General features: G+C 54.3%; 6 protein-coding genes across 6 annotated transcripts; 3 read left to right on the forward strand and 3 right to left on the reverse strand.

The window, feature by feature from the left end:
- Positions 1–1,873: 1,873 nt before the first annotated feature.
- Positions 1,874–2,895, reverse strand: B0I36DRAFT_340529 (uncharacterized protein). Its single transcript, XM_046155951.1, has one exon. It carries the CDS (start codon positions 2,471–2,473, stop codon positions 1,946–1,948), a length of 528 nt encoding a protein of 175 aa, XP_046004484.1. The 5' UTR covers positions 2,474–2,895; the 3' UTR covers positions 1,874–1,945.
- Positions 2,896–3,896: 1,001 nt separating this feature from the next.
- On the forward strand, positions 3,897–5,134 carry B0I36DRAFT_356207 (uncharacterized protein; the record flags this gene model as incomplete). Its single annotated transcript, XM_046157559.1, has 2 exons — positions 3,897–3,976; positions 4,756–5,134. The coding sequence occupies 2 exons, from the start codon at positions 3,897–3,899 to the stop codon at positions 5,132–5,134; spliced, it is 459 nt and encodes a 152-aa protein (XP_046004485.1).
- A 2,703-nt stretch (positions 5,135–7,837) lies between these two features.
- B0I36DRAFT_256916 (uncharacterized protein) lies at positions 7,838–9,734 on the forward strand (the record flags this gene model as incomplete). The annotated part of the gene is made up of 2 exons (XM_046150984.1): positions 7,838–7,886; positions 7,957–9,734. 2 exons carry the CDS (start codon positions 7,838–7,840, stop codon positions 9,732–9,734), a joined length of 1,827 nt encoding a protein of 608 aa, XP_046004486.1.
- Positions 9,735–10,748: 1,014 nt separating this feature from the next.
- On the reverse strand, positions 10,749–12,107 carry B0I36DRAFT_340530 (nucleoside phosphorylase domain-containing protein). Its single transcript, XM_046155952.1, has one exon. The coding sequence runs from the start codon at positions 11,996–11,998 to the stop codon at positions 10,979–10,981; it is 1,020 nt and encodes a 339-aa protein (XP_046004487.1). The 5' UTR covers positions 11,999–12,107; the 3' UTR covers positions 10,749–10,978.
- Positions 12,108–12,376: 269 nt separating this feature from the next.
- Positions 12,377–13,961, forward strand: B0I36DRAFT_389682 (uncharacterized protein; the record flags this gene model as incomplete). The annotated part of the gene is made up of 3 exons (XM_046161352.1): positions 12,377–12,382; positions 12,447–13,397; positions 13,461–13,961. The coding sequence occupies 3 exons, from the start codon at positions 12,377–12,379 to the stop codon at positions 13,872–13,874; spliced, it is 1,371 nt and encodes a 456-aa protein (XP_046004488.1). The 3' UTR covers positions 13,875–13,961.
- Positions 13,962–14,315: 354 nt separating this feature from the next.
- Positions 14,316–17,836, reverse strand: B0I36DRAFT_356211 (uncharacterized protein; the record flags this gene model as incomplete). Its single annotated transcript, XM_046157560.1, has 6 exons — positions 14,316–14,722; positions 15,103–15,161; positions 15,274–15,416; positions 16,129–16,289; positions 16,590–17,640; positions 17,732–17,836. The coding sequence occupies 6 exons, from the start codon at positions 17,834–17,836 to the stop codon at positions 14,316–14,318; spliced, it is 1,926 nt and encodes a 641-aa protein (XP_046004489.1).
- Between the last annotated feature and the right edge of the window lie 3,339 nt (positions 17,837–21,175).

The following is a 21,175-nucleotide window of genomic DNA, read 5'->3' on the forward strand; positions in this document are numbered from 1 at the left end:
TGATGTCCCCAAAGAAAGCTAACGGATTATGCGTAGGCCGTGACGTGTTGCTGTACAAACAGTGCCTTCTCAATCGTCATGTTCACGGAAGGCCTCGGGGATAGAATCAGCTATGTGAAAGTCCGAATCCCCACATGCAGCTCCCAATGATATTGACCAAACCAAATTTGACCCTTGCGGGCCTCAATTCGTCGGTCCTGGCTCATACACCCGAGAAATGTATCCCGTTCACAACGTAAAGCTCCCCAATTACAGCGGCTCTGGACGTGGCGAGCCTCTCGAAGACATGTCTATTGAAGCGGATACGACGCTCCGTACTGGAGTTGCGGGCCCTACTTTGCCAGCCTCAGACCTGCTCGACCCTCAGGGACTTACACGGGACTGGATACGCGGCCACTGTAGGGGTTATGTATAACGGCGACCCGTTCAAGCTTGACAATGAAAGGATCGTAGTCAACGGTATTTTTGCATTTGGTCAGAATGCCACCGCGCGGGTCGACGTCAAGCTGCTTGCTCAACTGCACAGCAATCAAAGCATCTGGGGGAGCTCGCTTGAGTAGAGAGTCAAGTAGGCGAGGAATGCTCTCCCACTGCCGTTTGGCATTATGGAGGAGAGTTGCGTCACGAACGCCTGTCTTGTTACATCACGTTTGGGAGGGGTAACAATTGTGTCCATAACGCCACGATCACCACCCAATCGCGCAAACAAGTCCACAAACCGTGTTAGGTGCTTCGAGTCGTGCTCCCATATCGGCGGGATCGCCGAGCCCCTATCTCTTTCCCTTTTGGATATGATACGATGACAACTAAGGTGTGCCTGTCCACGCACAACAGACGACATTGTTGGCATACAGGTATTTTTAAGTATGCCTGGCAACAACACCACTTGATTAGCAACACCGGCAGCACATTCCGTATTTGTGAACAGACATGCCATATCCTTTATGCCGATCTGGCTATGGAGCTGCCAAAGCTCACCAGTCAATTCAGGTTCTAAATGCATCGTTAAAAGGCCGCTGATCCCCATTCCCAACCGGCAAAGAACTACTTGATGAAGTCCGCACGAGATCGTTCTCTTTCCACATGGCCAGCCAACTGTCCACAGCCATATTTTAAAGGGCTCGATTGCGGCTATCTCCAGCATACTAAGGCGCGATACCTACAATCCACGCGATCCTGGCCTCCCAATCGAGAGATTCAAACTGCCGACGTTTCACCCACTCTCGCCAGTCGGGTGCTGCTGCGTCTGCTCGGTCAATAGTTTAGTGGATGTCATTTCAAATCAGGACCAGGGCAGCGCAGGCGACGGCGGAATAGCGGATGGCTTCTTACGGAATAAGGCTCTATACTGGACTGAGGCGTTGAGTCTACTACGTGGCAGCTCAGACAGCATTACTGCATTAAATAGTCTCAAACAGCGGATTCAGGTATGTTCATATATACCAGCCTATACGTCAACAGTACTGACACGAGCAGGATCATCAAAGTGCTTTTGATCTTCAGGCAGGAGTCGTTGACGTGTACCATCTTCCCCGAAGCCCCCGGCCGGACTACTACAATGTCATGCCCCAGCACCCAGTTTCAGTCGTACTATAAGTACATTCGAAGGCTCTTCCACGACGAGAAAACAGACTGGGTCAAGTGTAAGGCGGAATTGTCAGAGCGGTGGAGTGTATGTCAAGCGACACTCGAAGACTATATCGACGCGGTCCGCTGTCAGCGTCAATCGCGCCATGTCTGGCATTCGCGTGTTCGGTGCCACGGCAATGGCCACCGGTTTTGGCATGGAGCGCCAACGCATTGATGTCCTTTTGGACTTGCAGATCCGTGTTGCGAGGGAGTCTTTCAATTTCACGACTTGGCAACATACTTATTTGGTGCAAGCAACTCTTCTTGCTACGTCCTTTAATGATATATAGCAACTATGAGAAAACTAGGCTCGCCTCTAGAAGTATAACAATGGGTGCCTTATACTGAAATGGTGGTCGCATTCGCAGAACCGGCGGGCCGCCATGTGCCATGCCGTGGCCCAGCGCGACGCGTCGAGGTGGGGTTTCCTTTTGGAGACCGGGGCAGATGGAGCAGGCGAGTAACCAAGACGGTGCCGTCGGCGTTGGTGAGACAGGTGCCTACACGAAGATGGCAGTGGAGACGAGGAGGTGCGGCGGTGGGTATGATGGCGAGGATGGTGTGGCCGCGGCGATACTTTATGTCGGGGGTCGTGGCTGGCGATGGATCTGTCGAGATGTGGAGTTGGAAGTTTGCAGAACCCCTTCGGTTGCCTTCTGGTGGTTGTGGTGCCAGGCCCTGTGAGTACACATCTAGACCAATGACTTTCCGTTGGGGAGCTCGTTATTCCCCTGGGTTTCCCCAACCCTGGCCTTACGCGCGCCCATACCAGCTCGGATAATTCGAACACAAGTGTACGCGATACAGAAAAACACCAAGGCAAAACCGATCGACCATGGCCCATAGTACCAAGCCCGCAAATCGTGCCCCTGGTCCACCGCTACAGCAAAATAGCAGAGGGCGTGCATGAAACCGAAACACGCGTTGAGGCTCATGGCCCTGTGGTGCTCAAAAGTCCGATCCTGGGGGGTGGCTGTCGAGGTGTCCAGCACACACCATAGAAACGGTATCGAAACACTCACCACGTCCACTAGAGTGCGCCATGCAAGCACCACAGTGGTTGTTTTCTGAGAAAGGTCGAGTGCAATGAACAAGGCAATGATCAAAACGACGACCAAGTCGATGGCAAGGTTGTATAGTAGGACGAGCAGCACGATAAGAAGTTCGCGCGCCGTCAATGTTGTGCTCGGCATTTTGCAGGCTATGCGTTTGAGGTAGGGTTGTTGAAGGAAGCTGGGGTGATGGGAAAGTAAATTCTGGTTGTCTAACGAGGTGCTAGAACTACCGACTACCTCGACCTTGAAAGCGTTTTTATATGTTTGACGTGCTCTATTTTGCCCCTTTCATTACACCAAAACTGTTCCGTGCGTGAGTGTGCCTCACAGTCCTGCACAGCCGGACTGGCAAGGATATCACCGCCAACTGCCCTTTCTTCTGTGCGATTCGCGCTCCTGAATCTGGCAGGCAGGGTAAATCAGGCAGCAAGGCGAATGGTGGTGGCGGAGCACGGGACAAGGGCCTGCGCAGTGCTGGTAGGTTTGCTGATCGGCAGCGCCATCGCAGGGGTCAGCACTGTGATTCAAGCTGCAAGGCGAATGGTAGTGGCGGAGCACGGGACAAGGGCCTGCGCAGTGCGGGGGGCAGCACTGTGATGATTGGACGTTTTCTATGTACCAAACAAGTCCTCGGCAGACAAAAAGGAAGTGACGGCACTGAAGAGAGGCGGTGAAACATCTCAGGCTGATGGAAGGCGCAGGTGCACGTCGATACGAGTAAATCCCCGCTGTATGATAATGGGAGGCAGCCTTTTTCATTTACTGTGCTCGTGCCAACCTACAGGGAGTTGTCGTCTTGGACTGCGAGCAGTGCGGGCCCTACAGGAGCCCGTCCTTAAGACGAAGGCAGCTTGCGGCCACTACGACATAAGGAAAATAGGCCAAATGCCCGACCTGAAGGCTGACTGACGAATAAGCCCAATACGCGGGCGCAACCACAGGGCGTGACACAAATACTGTACATGAAGGCCGACTGACGTGGACACCTTCAAGAGGCACTCACACATTTGCTCGACAGTTTACGCTGTAAACACCGCGGCGTCAGAACCGGTGTGTATTGTACCATACCACAAAACCGCAAATTGGGCAGCCCCAAGAGGCAGGGGTCGGTCAGTGCTTACAGAGTGCATGTCATTAAGAACTTGTGGTTGCTTGAAGTAGCTGGTTAGTCCTATCTCGCTTCGTCGGAACAGCCGACATTGTCAACACCCAATGCCAAGGAGTTGCCCCACCCGTGGTTGTGTTGGTTCTCTGCCTTTCACCACGAGCCAGCTGGCTCTGCTCCTGGACGAGTAAGAGCGACGCGATATGCTGTCCTGTGGATCCATTTTTCTGCATTTTTCTGTCGTGAGTGCTGGCCTGATATGTGGAGCAAGGTTCCAGGGTCGCTTGCCTGAACCCATCCAGTGGCTCGGTCGGCGGACTTCTGACTAGATAGCCGCCACATTGATTCGGCAACAGAGGATGAGACAATTAAGCTACGGGACGCGACCTCGGGTCTATGCGAGGTGAGTAGTCCGTATCCAGAATGCCGCCAATGCTATGGGATCAGTGCGGATGGTGCATGGATTTGAAGGGACTCGCAGCCGATCCTCTGGCTTCATCCGGGCCTCCGATCACGAGTTGTTGGATGGGCCATGACCCGGAGCCTTCCTGTACCTTCCGCAAGCACACCGCACAAGTATGGCGCAACAAAGCAGACAGTTTTTGAATATCCAGGACCGCGTCCAGCCCTAAAAGGTACATACAGCGTCATCAGAGACCACCCTTTTACTCCTCTCACTTTTTAGGCAGAGGAGACAGGACCGACAATAGCAGAATACCCACACGCGAAGTATACGCAACAGCACCTCAATTGCAGGAGCCATCGTTCGGACGGAGACATGTATGTGCGCCAGCAGCCGCGCGGGCAACGGCGTGCGTTGTGTCTGCGTATGGCAACGGCGTGGCTGTGCGGTTGCTCGAGCTTCATTCAAGCTGCCATTGTCTTTGCTGGCCGGGAACAATATTTCCCGTCGTCTGCTATTGGCATATTCCGGCTGGCATAGCTCGAGATAACAAAGGCATGTAGGTCAATAAAGCTGTCGGAATCACCTGTACGCTGCCGTGAGGTGGACAGAAGTCCAGTCTTCTTGCCTCGTGTCGGCGAACGTCCAGCGGGCGCCGAGAGAGCGGGAGCCTTGATAATCCCCGTGTTAATGCGGGCAGCAGGAGGCTTGGGGTTGAGCAAAGAGCGTGGCCAGGGACAGCTGAGTCGTGAGGAGCTGTGGGCGTCATTGATGCTGGCAGACTTTGTGATCAAGAAGCGAGAAGGTTTGATGAAGAGATTCTTGTACGAGCTGTCACTGCTGTCCTTGTGCCGCTTAGAGATAGGGAAAGGTATACGGTTTCAGAAATCGGTGTCTACAGGATCGGTGGCTTTCCGCTTAGTTGACGATGTAGGCTATTGATATTGGTTACCGTCACGAAGTATTGGGAAAGCACTATCAGCGTCGGAAATGGTAGGTGTGTACCTATGGTGTTGATCCTCATAACCGATACTATAGCACAGAGAAAGCAGACAAGAATAGAGCCAGGACCGAAGAGATGGGCAATGCTGTTATGGCGCTTTGGGGCAGCCACACCATTCTGCCTGTTGTTGAGGCTGGCCAGGTTCTGCCGACGGAACCCATTCATGGGAGTCAATCGCTGGCGGATGGTGGTCATTGTGCAGGCTGGTGGCGATTTGTCCGAGAACCACATTTGACAAGTCCAACTGAGTGGTAGCCTTGGTCGATTTCGACGGCAATGCCTGTGTCACTGTTGGATACGCCTTGCACCTTGCGACGTCGTGACTGGCTGGACGTTGTGCTCGCCGGAAGCCCGAGGAATGGGGTGTCGATTTCCTGGGCTCTCAACTCTGACGTTTCGGGGAAGTTATGCTCGCAGAAAGTGAGGATGCTGGAAAGTCACCATTTAGTTGGTCCATATAGAGGGGAAAGTAATGCATTATATAATATATGTGCCATCACCAATTGCTAAGCCGGGTGCAGCGATATATCCTCACACCGACCTGATGCTGCTGGCCAAAATGCTCCATCATGGGCAGTGGCTTCGTGCATACTGAGAATGCACTACCGGGCCGGAACAGCACATATCGGAAGAAGCTGGAGCTTACTTGCTCGTATAAGTCCGTGGTGCTCACCAAGGCTCAACATCACCACGGCCGCCCTCTGCGGGCGTGCTGACTTGCTTGCCTAAACCTGGATCCGTGGTTTGGTCTGACTCCTACGCCGGTCGGGCAGCCCTGACGATGCCTTCAGTTTCCTTTCGGTAGCTCCACAGACGACCTGGTGGTCTTCATTGCATCTTGCAGTGGCATGCCGCCACGATAACGTTGCGAAACTGCTGATGCGTCACGGAGCTCGTGGCGGCCTTTTGGAAGGTGCGATGCCATACCGAGAAGCAGCAAGCGTATCCTTCGAGCCTTTCATCATATGGATTGACAATTCTACAATCAGTACGGCAATGCCATGCTTTGCTCGTCGTGACAGTCTTAATAATAAAGAAAGCGAGGTGCAGTGTTCTGCTTACCCAAGGGCTCTAATGCAAGATATCCGAGTGCCGATAGAAACACCTTTTGCTGGCAGTACTGCAGGGAGTGACTGTCCTTGGCAGGCGCAGCAAGCAAGGGGTTCTTGGCACAATCAACACAGATTTCAGTGGCTCCCGTGTGGGGCCTCCGGAGCGATTAGTCACCTATCCTTCCCTCAAGAAGATATAGCGTACACCCATCAGACTTCATTTCTATATATTTATCAAGCTTTCATTAATTGGAGGAGGGTTAAAGGGAGTACCCTACAGCCTTTCGAGTCTAAGTCCCACAATCCTACCGTAATAAGAGACTTAGTAACAAAGGACTCCTTGACATGATGCCCCACCTTTCATTGTCGTTTTTGTGGGACTAGTTGCGAGCCATATCCTGTGAAGAGTGCGGGGTAAACTATCATGTGGTGTTCTACGAGCTGACGACGGCAATCTGTCGGCGTGACTTGGTGCTGCTTGCGCCTCACGGAGACATTGCAACGTCATTTATTTCTTCCTATCCCTCTTTTCTCTGGCTCGCGTTCGTTGCCATTAGCGCGACCGATGCGCACAGTCGCCCGCCGCTCGCGTCCTCGAGACTGCTATGTTGTCAAATGTACTTTGAAACTGCATCACATCAGAAACCGTTGTGCAGCACTACCTGCGCACGCAGCACAGAATCTTCCACCACGAGGGGCTGAAGCCTGCAGACCGTCAGCCCCGTCTGCCTTGGCGGCCATTGCTCTAGGTAAAAGTGTGTCCAACCGGCTCTGTCACCCATCCCCAGCCCTCCCTTCGCTGGGCGGTTTCGGAATGAGTGGGGCTTTACAGCAGTGGGATCAGATCCTCGAGCGCCATCGTGGCCTGTTACAGTCGCTGTCACCACAAGGAACGGCGATGCTCAACCAGGTTCGGCGCGCATCACCGGCAGAGCGCATAACAGTTGCACCGATCAAGTTGCCGCCTACTGCACGGCGCCTCAGGATAGTGGACCCAATCGTCGTTAGCTGTTCTTGAGCTCTCCTCAATGGTCTATTTGCTGTGGACGGCATGCCGCGTTGCGGTCGCCTGCCCCACGAGATGACAAGGAGGCAGCAAGATGGAGTGTTGTGGTGATCGGTTGCTTCACCGGAGTGAACTCAGGTTAAGTATCCCGACGTGCTTGCATCAGGGCAACTAGAAAAGGCCGTCAAGTGTGACTGGCGAGGCACCTGCCCAAACAGTTCTCGCACTGCAGTCTTGCGTGTTGGTCTGCCACACAATCGCATAAGTTGATCCAGACGGCCTTGGCTGGTCCTTGTTCAAACCCAGCTACGATTTGTTTGCAATCTGGCCCCCTCCAGGTACAAGCCTCCGGCCAGCAGCTGCCGGAATGTTTGCTCCTCCTGAGAAGCCATGATAACTAGCAAACAAACAGTTGTCCTGTCGCTTCCGCACCGAGATCTAGCGTACAAGATGACCACACCGACCTGCCAAAACGTATCAGGACGTCGTTCATCGCGTGCCACTTTGAAACCCCAACGTGTTTTCGGAAACCTGGTTCGTCTCCAGCTTCGAGCGTCAAGCACAATCACCTGCATCTGGTCAACATGGGTAACGACGTGAATGAAGAATACGACCTTGTTGTCGTCGGCGCAGGTAACACGTAGCATCACGCAACCCTCACCTCGCACACAAGAAAGGCGCGCACTGATGCGTTGATCTTTAGGATTCTACGGTCTCGCCGCTGCAAAGACACATCTGGCGCTGCACCCAGAAAAAAAGCTTCTCGTTATCGAAGCTGAAGCAACCTGCGGCGGAACCTGGTCGCACAATCGGCTCTATCCAAGCCTGAAGACAAACAATCTCTTCGGGTCGCTAGAATACCCTGACTTCCCCATGGACGGTACCAAGTACAGCCTCAAAGAGGGCGAGCACATCCCCGGAAAAGTCATGCATGAGTACTGCGAAGACTATGCGAAGCATTTCGGCGTACTTGAGCGCGTGCGGTTCGAGACGGAGGTCATTTCGGCCAAGGCAATGACCTCTGGAGGCTGGACTATCACCACTAAGGAAGCATCGACGGAAACATCCACCATAACAGCACATAAGCTCATCATCGCCACCGGCTTGACTTCGCAGCCCAACAAGCCCTCCTTCACCGGCGCGGCAGAATTCAGCTCACCAATCTTCCACGCGCGCGACTTCTGCGACAAATCCCACATCACCTCCACTGCCTCCCGTGCGGTCGTGATCGGTGGCGGGAAGTCGGCATTCGACGTAGCATACAAGTTCGCCACCAGCTCAACCTGCACGGAAGGTGTCGACCTGCTCATCCGGCCCAGCGGAAACGGCCCAGTCTGGATGGCAAACGCCTACGCCACACCCTTCAAGCTCAAAGTCGAGGACTTGGTTCTTGTGAGGTTTCTGACGTGGTTTAGCCCCTGCGCATGGGGTGATGAGGCTGGATATGGCGTAGTGCGGAGGTTCTTGCAGGCTACGTGGCTCGGAAATATCTTTGTCCGGCTGTTCTTCTGGGCCGTTGGGGCGGATATTATGCGTACGGTCGGATATGACAACCACCCGGAGACCAAAAAGCTGAAGCCCTGGTATGGTACGCTCTGGGCAAACAGTGCATTAGGAGTATGGAATTACGACAAAGACTTTCTGGGTCTGGTCAGGCAGGGGACAATCAGAGTTCATCTGGCCGAGGTTGAGAGTCTGGGAAGACGTGTGGTCGAGCTCAAGGATGGCAAGAGGTTAGATGGCGTGGACGTTGTCGTGTGCGCGACGGGATGGGTGAAGGAGGACTCTTCTTCCATGGCGTTCAAGGATTTCGACACTGGGCTAGCACTCAGCGGTGAGGAAAGGGATGCGTTGATTCGAAAAGCGGACAAGAAGCTTTTTGCCAAGCTCCCCATTCTCAAGGCTCAGCCGGTCAAGCAACTCGAAGATACCACGACTAAGCAAAACTTGGCTTCGGGAAAAGTCGACAGCGAACCACGCCGATATTACCGCTTCATCGTCCCTTCCCAAGCCACCAGCTCCCGAAACATTGCCTTCGCAGGCGGAATTTCGACCACATCGACCGCCCTCACCGCTCATCTCCAGGGTTTATGGATAACCGCGTTCTTCGACGGCAATCTTGACCGCAGCCCGCCGGCTGACAAGAGGGCTGTCGTGGATGAGATCATACGGCACACTCAATTCGAGAAGTGGCGCCATCCGTGCGGCTATGGGCCTCTTGTACCGGATATGACCTTTGACTCGCTCTCGTACGTGGACCTCTTGATGAACGACTTGGGCCTCAAGGTGCGAAGAAAGAAATCAATACTGAGAGATGTGTTCCTGCCGTATAAGCCGAGGGACTATGCTACTATTTTAAAGGAGTATCAAGCGCGTTGTAAGTCTGCTACCGGAGCCCTCCCACCAAGAAGTCTGCTACTTCTCTGCGTGTCCGGCGCCGCTAACCTTCATATCTCCCACAGTCGCCAAAAACGCTTCTAATGTCCGCGGTGAAATCGGAGCTCACGATTCCGTCGCCATGTACGTCACGATCATGACGTCCATCGCGATCTTTCTGATCCTAGTCCGCATCGTGTATAGACAGTAGATCATCCGAATAGGCCTCGGTCTTGATGACTGGACAATATTGCCGTTGTGCCAAGCTGTATGCCGTGTACGGTTATAAACTCTAGGTTCGCCATATTCGGCATTGGTAGAGCTGGACTCTTACGCCAAACTATGTCACACTATTCGGTCTACACTTCTGGATCATAACGCTGCTCTACTCCGCCGACATGGCGCGTTTGTGCATCCACTAGCTGCCCGACTACTGTTGGACAAGTTTCCAGGATAAACAATTCACAAGGGTACCGCTGCCTCCGAAACAAGCGTTGATAATGTCGTGCTCCTCCCCCAGTACGAATCTGCGGTCCCATCGCAGCCTTCAAATTCCCTCGCCTCTGACCCATCATATGCTCCCTACTTCGTGATGGGTTCGCTATGATGTACCGGCTTCCTGCAAAAAGCCTCGTTCTTATCCTTAAATACTTTCATGACTAGATTCTACTACATCATAACCTTCACCGCCAGGCCCTTGCTAGGCAGCTCTGCAAACGGCAAAGCTATCTGTTCCAACTGCGGTGGACATGCCGTACTTCTCTGAACCTACGAATACTGCAAACCGTATACGTCTTCTCCGACCGGATGACGCTACTAGACTTTGCAAGTACGAAAGATGCTTGACCGGGCTTCCGATAGAGTAGGTGAGGATGATACAGGAGGTTGTACTGCTCTCCAAATGTAGGCACGCCGATCCCTACAGCGCCCCTCGGACCCGGCATTGGCGCCATCTCTTTTAGGAGCGTCGAAGTTGGACCATGCCGCGCAACTTCCACCTAACTGGGATTCGCAACCAACTTCCCTCGCTCGGGTGGCTAGACTCCATTGGCTGCGACATCACTCGGTTACTGAGACATCTCAGCGTGTTTGCATTTTGTTATAGTATAACTAAAGGCTCAGGCTACAAATAGCGTTCGCAAGGTTTTGATTCTATATGTGCGGGAGGTTGAAGTGAATGTACAGTCACAAGCTCGCTTTATTATCTTGCTAAGGATGTTCAATCACGGAAGATGCGAGGATACAGTGGAGCTCGAGGGAGGACTTGAGGGCTGTCCTCCCCCTCTCCTGCAAGTCCTTCCTTATAATACAGGAGCGGCCCGTGTACGTTCCACCAGCCAGACATTCTGCTAGCCTTCTTCGGTCTCGACTTTCACAGGGATCACCCGCCGAAGAAGGACTTTTGCATAAGCCGCGGCTGTCATTGCTGCGTAGCACTGCCACTGATCGTTCCTGTGTATGTCTGAATAGTCACAGATCCCTCGGATAACGAGGTAGGGAATATCTGTACCTAGTCCCATATCGAAGCATAGAATGTTCTGTTCCTGCGAGAGCCAATCACGCAGGACAGCATCCTTTACAAGCTGGTCGCCAGATGCTATCAACCCGTAGTGGATTGCCGGATTGTCGTCATCATCACCTCGAGCTTGTCGCTTGCGCAGCGCCAAAGCCTCATTGCTGAGGACATACTCATATGATGCACCGCCTCCCGGCGGGTGTATGTGCTCGGATTCGTACAGGCAATCTGTGTTGGAGGACGGTTGGGAGTATTCCCCACTGAGCCACTGCCTCTTGTTGATAATTAATTCAATGGCTTTTGAGATCGGATTGCCGTCAGCTTCATACAGCGCTTTGACATGGTACACGACATCGAGCAGCCTTTTCGGTGGTTCCAGGGATCCTGTATGGTGGAAGACGTGGTCTTGAACTGCCTTCCCGTAGTCGTACTGCAACACGCCGCGGCCGTCCTGAGGATCGGACACAATTACATCACCCAGCCTGATGTCGTGTTTGTCGCTAGGCGCACCACCAGCAATACCGACCACGAGGATCCAGAGCAAGTTGGGAAAGCTCTGCCGCATGCCGTGGGCCACACTGTGAGCCGAAGTTGCGCCATACTGACCGTCCCGTGACGTTGCGATGACGACGTTGTGTCGTTCCATCCGACCCAGCGTGTATTCGTTCTTGTCATGCTCTGGCATATACAGAGGCCGCCCTCTATGTTCTTCATCGAGGAATTGTTGCGCTGCAACATACTCGGTCTTGAACGCGCAGATCCAGCCAACTGAGTAGTTTTGATTGTCGAGCTCTTGCGGGTTCGTGGTCTCGACGACTTTCCCGTCTCTGGCGGTGTTCATAGGTCGACCCATGTCCACGTATCGTTTGGTGCGCGGCGCAGAGCAGAGTCGCTGGTTCGCGCTGGCTGGTTGTGATAAGGGCACTGGCGGCCAGAAGTACTACACAAGCACCAAATGTCTGCGAAGGACGATTGCTGCCTTTTGAGAGGGGTGGCGGGGTTGGGCGTCAGATAAATGTGGCTACGCCCCACCGCTGGTGTGCCTTATCAGCAGCGAGCGGTGAGCTTGCGATCTTGGCATGCTGTGCCGCTCCCTGTATGGCAGGGGTATATCGCCTGCGTAGCGACAGGTAGTACAGGTAACAAATGTTCGTTGGTTTTATCGAGCTTCATTTTCGACGCATGAACGCTGGTCTATGTGAGCCTCAGCCAGTACTCCATTCTGAGCAGAATGCAAGTTCGTTGTGGGCGCCATCCACACGTTTTCTTGCCATGGCACCGCCACTGCTGGCGATCTGTAGTACTACGTAGCCGTCCGGCAAGTAGTCGAGAGGCATCCTTTTCTCACCGTGGTGTTCAAGGACAAGCACACGGACAAGGCATACTACGAGCATGTGCCCAGTGTCAATCTCAAAGAACGCATATTCATTGCGTCCGAGGACAAACAGGGAAAAGCCGAAGACGAGACGACCAGGATCGAGAGACTGCTGCCCTCTCTGGTCGACCATGCCCATGCTGCCGAGCGGCCCCCATGGAGCATGACCGTCTTGCCTTTGGGCCGGGGGACTGGACAGACAACTCGTCTCTTCATTGCATTTGCGTTTTCCCACATGCTTGGCGACGGCATGAACGGGCTCATCTTCCACCAGCACCTTCTCGAGGGCCTCTGCGATGCGTCCGCCAACGCAGATTCATCATCCACAACGACAGTCACGATCCCGCCCACGACGACCCTGGACGAGCCGTTCGACACGCCCAAGCGTCTGCCGATATCTTGGGGCTACTTGTTCGGACCGCTCTTTGCCGTGCTGCTGCCCAAGTGGCTCGCCATCCTGCTTGGGGTGCGGGCGTCGACAAGTCTTCTTGAGCCAGGGACTTGGACTGGTCCCCCGATGTTTGACGACCACAAGGCCAACCCGACACAGCTACGCATTATCGGCATTCCTGCCGCCCAGGTCGAGGCAGCGCTTCGGACGTCCCGCAGGCGCGGCGCCAATCTCACGGGCGTGCTTCATCAGATCATTGTGCATGCGCTCAGCGACGCCCTGCCAGGCCACACACTGTCCTCTGCCACGGCCAAAGGCAATAGCAACAACGACAAGGAGGGCGGCGGCGGTGGCACGGTCTCGTCGGCCACCGCCATCACGTGGTTCGTGTCCCATTCGGCCATCAACATGCGTCCCACGCTCGGCATCCCTAACACAAAAACGGGGCTGTACGTCAATGGGTGCTTCGACTACCACCCGCGTCGCGTCGGGCAACAACAACAACAACAACTAAAGCAAAAAGACGGGCCCCTGACAAAAGAAGAATAGGCCGCCGCGGCCGCAACCACCCAGAAGCTCGCCCTCAGCGCCACGACCCCCGAGGACCAGCCAGTCGGCTTGCTGCGCTACGCGCTCAGTGTGCCCAGGTGGATGGCCAAGAAGATGGGTCAGAAGAGGGACGGCTCGTACGAGGTCAGCAACCTGCTTGCTTTCTCGCCTGCTCCTCCACCTGCTGCTGCTGCGGCGGTGGCGGTGGAATGGATCATCTTTGCGCAGTCGCGGAATCGGACCTCGTCGCCGCTCGTGTTTGACGTGGTCAGCGTCAAGAGAGGGAACCTGGTCATCAGTGTGGTCTGGCAGGCTGGCGCGCTGGGGAATGTCACGAGGACGCCGCAGGACCAGCAGAAGCTGGTGGAGGGGGTGTGTGAGGGAATCAAGGCCGAGTTTGCCATGTTTGTGTGAACTCTCCTGTGGGCGAGAGGATGAGAGAAGCGCCGCCGAATCAGGAAAAGAAGTCTATTAGGCTGCCGCCACTGTAGGAATAGCGCATATAATAGCATAAAAGAGAACCAATGTGCGTGGATTGATGTTCTTAACTCAGTGTCTGCACGTCCGAGGTGGGCCTTCGCCAGCATATAGAGATCCTGTGCAGCACTTCCGGTCCGGCGGCCTTCCGCCCAGTCCTGTGAATTTCGGGGCGGGCTGTGCACCCGCGACTGACGTAGGTCGGACGGGCGCGTCCCTGGCGACATAAGGGTCTAAATACCTTCAATGATGTCAAGGGCGATGTATGCAGAAGGTCGGGGCGCGGAGATTCGATGAATTGGAGGAGGATTATGGGGCGAATGGTGAGGATGTGGTCAGCGCAATGAATGAGCAGATTAAGCGTGTCGTTATGCTGAATTACGCAGTCCTGGGTCTTGCATCAGAGGGAGACGAAAGGCTTTGGTATTCAGCTCTTGGCCTGCTGTTGGATAAAGGAAGCAAAACATAGTCAACTGAGCCGGGGTGAGGGTTTCGCCAGAAGTGAGAGCGAGCTGAGGCTCTGCTAAGGGCCATCAACCAATGCGAAGCTGGAGATGTTTCTTGTCGGCGGCTATCGAGGTCTTTGCGGCAAGTCTCCGCATGACCGGAGCACACGACATTGGGACTTTTTACACCAAGGTCCCAGCCAGCTGGCCGCGATTGTGTCTGTTTCCCTACTCTGTAGACAAAGGCCACTTGCCCACCGCAATTCGTCTCCAAATGTGCCGTCAGCCTTCCGGAGGAACCCTCGCAGCCTCGCCGGCAGAGGTCTCCGCCGCCAAAATCTATTAAGTCAAAGACATGCATGACCGTAGCCCACCACCGTTGCATGGCCACGCGCTACCGACAGCCCCGGTCCTCGTTCTTTGCATATGTCTACAACAACGTGCGGCTCCATTGCAGAAACGTCAATGCAGTGTCTTTTACTCTTGCGCCTTTTTCTTGACGTTGGCGGCAAGCCAAGCAAGCCAAAAGCCAGCCAAGCCCGTACCCCTGGTCGTGGCAGAGCCCTGTCGGACGACGCCATGGTTGTCAATATCCTCCAGGGGCCAGCGCACACCACTGCCATCCTGCTATCGCAGACGTCCCTCGATCCGCCTTCTGCTTGGAGCCCGAAGCGTCGAACCCTTCCGGATCCACGCCCACGGCGGCTCCGCCCACTTACCGCATGTTCTCGTGCCTCGTTGGCCGCTTTCTCCTGCCAACTTGCATTGGCACCCTCGTCTAGCGGCCGCAATTAGCATTTTAGACTCCCAGACCTATCCCGGCAACCCCAGCACGGAGCTCATTGCCCTCACCAGAGCACCGGCTCGCCCACAATCGTTGTCGCCCTTACAACCTCAAGCCCCAATCTGAGAGTGGGTCACTTTCACCTGGGCACTGGTCTACTTCGTCTGGCCTTTCACCTGTCAATGTCTGCCACTCGCCTTTTGACACGGCTTCCACACTCGGCCCGTCCCTGCGGTCGAACTTGCACCGCTGTCGCACCAACAGCAATTGAGTGAGTCTGAAAGAAGGGCAGCCGTATCACCTCGGAAAGGGCCTGATACTGCAAAGGGCAATGCCTCTAAACTTCAAGGTGACTACTTCTCGTGCGAGTGTTGTCCCAAGAAGCCAAAGAACTTTGAGACTGCAGACGAGATTCAGTACGTTCCATGGCCCACACCCTCGCTTGTGCTTACTGGACAAGGACTAACGTCGTCTAAGGCCCACGAAGCTGAGAAGAATGCTCGTTCTGCGGTAACCGCTTCAAGAGCAAGAACGAGGCTAAACGCCACCAGAACAGCGTTCACGTGAGGTGCCACAGCTTGTCATATTCGGCGCTGCTCGAACACGGCTATGACCACGCCTTTCACGAGAGCACGAGCCGGCCCAGCGAGGCGGATGTCTGCACACGCACAGCGGCTCTGCCGGATACGCCCGGCAGGTATCCAAGCAAGATAGGGAAGCCCGCCTGCGACACCCGCAGGAGGCGCACAAGTTTCGCAAGTGCACCTCGAGCAAGAAGTTTTTCCGACCCGACCATTTCCGACAGCACTTGAAGCATAGCCACACAGGCACCAGCGGCAACTGGACAAACATGCTTGAGAACGCATACATGCCAAATGAGGAGTCAGCCGTGCCACGGCGGTAGGGGCCTTGGAATACTTGAGGTGGCAAGAGGCGCCAACCGGATGGACAGCTGATATACCCTGTTTCGCACTCCCGTCACTGTATCAAGGTTCCTGATCCCCGAGCGATCGAAGCACGATAAACCTGGGCTCGGATTTGAAATGTCCTCGGAAATGGATGGCCGGCGTAGCATGAGCACAAATACTTGAATACCTTCCATAAAACCACGAAGGTCAAAACCTTGAACACATTTTTGTATTCGATACGACAAAGTTACACACTTCGAAAACCTGGCGTCTCATCTATTACAAAGATGGACTTATCACATTCTCGACGTGAAAGGCCGTCTTTTGGTCTATCGCAGATCAAGCAACCTCATCACCGTCATTGTCTCGGGTGCAGAGACGCACAGCTCTTTCCCAACAACACTAGCGCCCCTCAGCTGCAACTAGATAACGATAATGGATCATTATACTATGAACACCTTTCCGTTAGTCTTACTACTGATTTAGAAGTTTTCCCAAGCTCCGACTCACTCACGCGCATTGTTGACGACCTGATCGCCCGTCGTATGAACAGCGCCCCTCTGGTAAATGTCGTATACTGGCTTATCGGCCCCTTCACCCGGCGGCCAGGTCCCGAGCGCCTCCCACGTCTTTTGCCGTGACTCCTCGAGCTGCGGACTCACAAGGCCGTGGTCAATGGAATAGTGCCCAGCGTACATGCCAATTTTAAGCCCGAGGCACTCCGCCTCATTGCGAATCCTGTCTGCCTTGTGGCACTGGCCTTCCTTGTGAAGGCAGATAGCCACAATGATCATCGCTTGAACAAAGAACCCGTCCTTGACGAGCGTATATGTGTCGAGCTTGTGCTCGGCTACACATCTGAGGTGCAGGTTGAGAGGGGACGGCCCGACATACCGCGACCCGGCCCAACAGATGGCCGTCATCAACGGTAATAGGCTCGTCTTGTCTGCGTGATGCAACCATTCCTTCGGGGGGGCGACACGGTGTTTAGGGTAGAAGAAATCGTAGATTGCGTCGATATATTGGTCACGGTACGACGTCCCCAGAATAAGAGGCTGCGCAGTCAATAACGGGATCTGGGTGGGGTCAAGGGCTGAGCTCGCTGTATCATGATAGACCCAACAGGCGTCGGACTGCATGCTTGCCGCTTGTGGTGAGGCAGAGGTGGACATGGCGCCATTCATGCTGCCCTGTAGGGGAAACACCTGCTTTACCTCGTCCATCATGCCACAGCTCGCCTCGGTTGTTGAGACAGGACCCTCGCCGATAATCATGGTAGACGCGTTGAATATCTGAGATCTCTTGGCAGGTACAATGGGTATGTCACTGTGAGTGTTGCTGCCATCATAACATAATGCCGCGGGAGTCGATAATGATGGTGAAGATGGTGTCGTCTGCCATGTTTCCATTCGAAAGGTGTTGTAGTCTGTGACGACGGGTTCAGGTTCACCAGTGTTTCGAGGACGTAGGCCACGAGCAGGACTGCTAATGAGAAAGCATTCCGATGCGCTATCGACGTTACAGCCGCGAGGTCTTTGTCTATCGGACCTGACACTTTTGCCCTCCTGTACGGCCACAGTTAGCCATCAGATATTAGGGTAAAATCTGGAACATGCCCTGGTGAACTGGAGAGAATCACATCATCGGGTGACTTACGCATGGGATACAAGCAACAAATATCCTAGTAGGCGTTGGCGCTGGATTAGCAACGCTCTGGGTATTCGGGCCCGGAGAGATAGTGGGACGCGTGAGGGTGGTCATCTTGTTGTCGGGATCTTGCGTTGCACGGACTGGTCAAGGAAATGACAGTATGGCGTGGATCTCTGAGCAGATATTGCCCGGTATCGTAATGAGGTGAGCTTCCTCTAGGCTGAGATCGGTCGGAGGAGAGGCGATTTCAAATGCTGTAGCAGGATGTCGTTTATGGAAGATAATACCGGCTAGCAGTCTGCGGTTTCGTGGGGACTGATAATGGTCAGATCGCATACAGATGTAAATGATATCTTGAGCTGTGCTCTTACGGCCTTTGCCTGCTGCTGGACAAGCCGGACTGTTTTATGGTGTGGCACTAAAACTGAGCCTCGGGAGCGGGTGGATGTGCCCTGGATTCGACAGGGCGGAATGGGGACCAGGAAGGAAATCTGAGGATCTGAGAACAAAACTGGAGGGTCACTCGAGCTAAAGTGGGCGGCTATCCCGGGAGCCTAGCTAAACAAAGGTTGCAGAAGAGAGGATGCCCGAGGTTGTCGGAGTAGGATGAAGCTGGAGAAGAAGAAGCTCATGAGGTTGTAAAATTTAATGAAAAGGAGATGCCTTTTATGAAGGAGTAGGCAACTTTGATTGGAGGACAGAGCCGCACTCCCAGTCCCGACTAGGATATACACTGTTCTCGATGAGACCTGCCAGGAAGATGTAGGGACAGCGTAGTGGCCGCCCAGGCATGTCAACGGGAACCCAGCAGGCAGGACCAGGCCGGCTGGACGAAACCAGAGGAGCAGGCGCAGTAGTGTTGCGCACATCCCGGGTCAGTTAACCCCGGCCTAGCATTGTAATGCACTGTCAAGGAATGTTTCTTTCTGTGCAATGGGACCCTCTGATTCGCTCGATGCACTAACTCTTCATACACTTTTCCTTGCTGCTCATGGTGCACCGCTACCTATGTCTGAACGGCTAGGCATCGTTTAACACACATAGAGGCTGCGACACGCTCGGCTTACCTTCCAGGATGGAGGGCTGGCAAGGTGATCGACATAGCATTGCCCTCAGGCAGTGGTGTATGACAGAATCAGACAATCGGTCTATCAACGAAATGCTCGATAAGGAGTGTTCATATTTGCGAGTGGACCTATCACTTTTAGAGTGTCCCCACAGGGCTGTGGTGGAAACACCCCGAATCCGGCCGAGCCTTGTTCCAGGTTAGGTGCGGTATCACGCAAGATCTTTCATTCCGGAGTGTTCAATGAAAATAACGAAGATTCTAATTAGCTTCTTTGTAGCAGACTGCCGGGTGTGTTGACCCCGGCATCCGGGGAGATTGGGCTGGCGGGTCCCACAGCCCAGCCGCGGGATGTATGCGCTATCCTTACCACTAATCACTAATCCTGGTCTTGCTAAGCTTACAAGCAGAGGCAGTGTCCTCCAGCCAGTTGAGCCTCATTCTGACGCATTTTTGTCAAGACCCAAGGGACCCTGTCTTGTTTTCCCGCCGCGGTGCTCAGGTCTGACTCACCGCGCTGTCCGGCTCACCGCACTGTCCGCCAAGACGTAGCACGAACCAAATCCCACAATGATCGTGGCTACGGTCGCAATTCGATATGGCCATATGAGCTGCACTGCACACGACAGCGACGGTGTCGAAGAGATGATCACCCAACGTACTGCGATACAGAGAAGAAGGTACAGTTGGGCCGCATCTAACATCGACTGCCCATGACGCCATTTGATGTGGCTGTCAGGCATGGGCTTGGAAGACTATGCTGGCTTACCCCAGCAGACCGGTGAGCACCTCGGTGAATACCTGCCCGCCTTTGAACACCTCTGGTTAAGTCTTGGTCGCTTGAGAAATCAGTTCGCAGCTCAGCCTCGTGGGTTGGCCGCGGCCTTGTTATGCCTCAGGGGTGTTTCATGCGTGCTCTGGTAGCGTGGTTGCATCGCTGCGAGAGTATTCTCCCCGCCCTCCGGCTGTTTCTTGATCTAGACCGGCGCGGCTACCGCATCGCGGCACATCCCGACAGGGATCTAACATGCACTTGTCTAAGCCGGTTGGTGGCAGGCTGCGATCCCACCGGCCACCAACTCAATGGCGTCCCCGAAATCGACAAGGGTAGACCCCTTGCCTTGCCAGCGAGGCCGCCAAGGTCCGCGCGGACGGCTGACGGCACGCCAGAGAAGACGAAGGCAGCTGTGGTGTGGTCTTCGTTTGTTTAGTTTGTTTAGAGTTGGAGTTGCCCACAGACCTGGCCAGCAGAAGACCCTCGTCTGAAAGTTCCTACCATCGGGTGCTCCGATCATGCTGCGACATATGATCATGGCGACGCGAACTACCGTGTGGTGCATCTTAGTGATCGTGGCTGCCTTCCATGGGTCTCGTCGTGGGACTTATTTATAGCTCAGGCTCTTGACAATTCACACCTGTGTGAGGGCGACAAAGCTCGACGACGAGGAATGCGAAGCACATGCAGGGACTCTTACTTTCCAAGTCACCTAGTCTAGCTGCTGCCACCAAGCTCGATGGACCTGTGACCTGCAACGGTGCGAGCGATCCAGCGGAAACCTGGGCGTTAGAGTTTTAAACACTATAAGTTACTGCTTGATTCCCTCACAGGGATAGCGGTCCAGCTGTTAGGGTAGCGTAGTAAGAGCACTGATTATATCAGGGAAGTTCTCCGACCAGATCTGAATCACCGTAGACATGCTATGCCTTCAACTTCACTCCTGCTGATGCCGCCACCAGGCAACTCAGAGCCTCATCCTCTCTCCCTCCACTTCTGCAGAAAGTCTCACTCCTGGCCGTTTCGCCAGGCCACCCCTGCCAATATTCTGTCAGTCTCACCATGAGTGATGCACCGATGCGGAATAACGCTGTGTAAGTGCTCCCTCGAGATCCAACAAAAGTACATGGTCTATCCTCATGGCAAGGTTCGCATAATCGCGCATCCGCGAAGCCCTTGATCAGCGTATTGACTCCTTCGAATAGGTTGTCATAGATCCCAACGCCGCGGTTTGCAGCGAGGGCGTCGAAGCCATTTCTTTCCCTGAACACGAATAGTTTCGGCCTGAATGGGTCACTGAGAACCGCGCAACGACTAACTATTGAAAGACACCGGGATCTGTCGAAGTTCAAATTCCCGGTTCCCGCCCATCTCCCCACAGGATGACTCGGCGTCCGGTCCTTCCTACATAATATTTGCGGTCTCGAGGCGAAGTAGCCGCTCTGCCAGTGCGAGGACGCAATCGAAACCGGGAACATGCCGCTCTTCATTGCGATGTACATCATGGAGACCAGGAGATACAATGGCGCCACATCAGGGGGCGCGACCGCCACGTCGTTTTCGCGAGTTAGCGATGCTCTTGGAGTCAACCGAAGGAATTCGCAGCATA

Source organism: Microdochium trichocladiopsis (assembly GCF_020744255.1).
Source record: "Microdochium trichocladiopsis strain MPI-CAGE-CH-0230 chromosome Unknown B0I36scaffold_15, whole genome shotgun sequence".
Lineage (NCBI taxonomy): Eukaryota > Fungi > Ascomycota > Sordariomycetes > Xylariales > Microdochiaceae > Microdochium > Microdochium trichocladiopsis.

Coding starts and splice junctions, on each gene's coding strand:
- B0I36DRAFT_340530 (XM_046155952.1), bottom strand. CDS start 11,998: ATGGGTCGACCTATGAACACCGCCAGAGACGGGAAAGTCGTCGAGACC.
- B0I36DRAFT_340529 (XM_046155951.1), bottom strand. CDS start 2,473: ATGGGCCATGGTCGATCGGTTTTGCCTTGGTGTTTTTCTGTATCGCGT.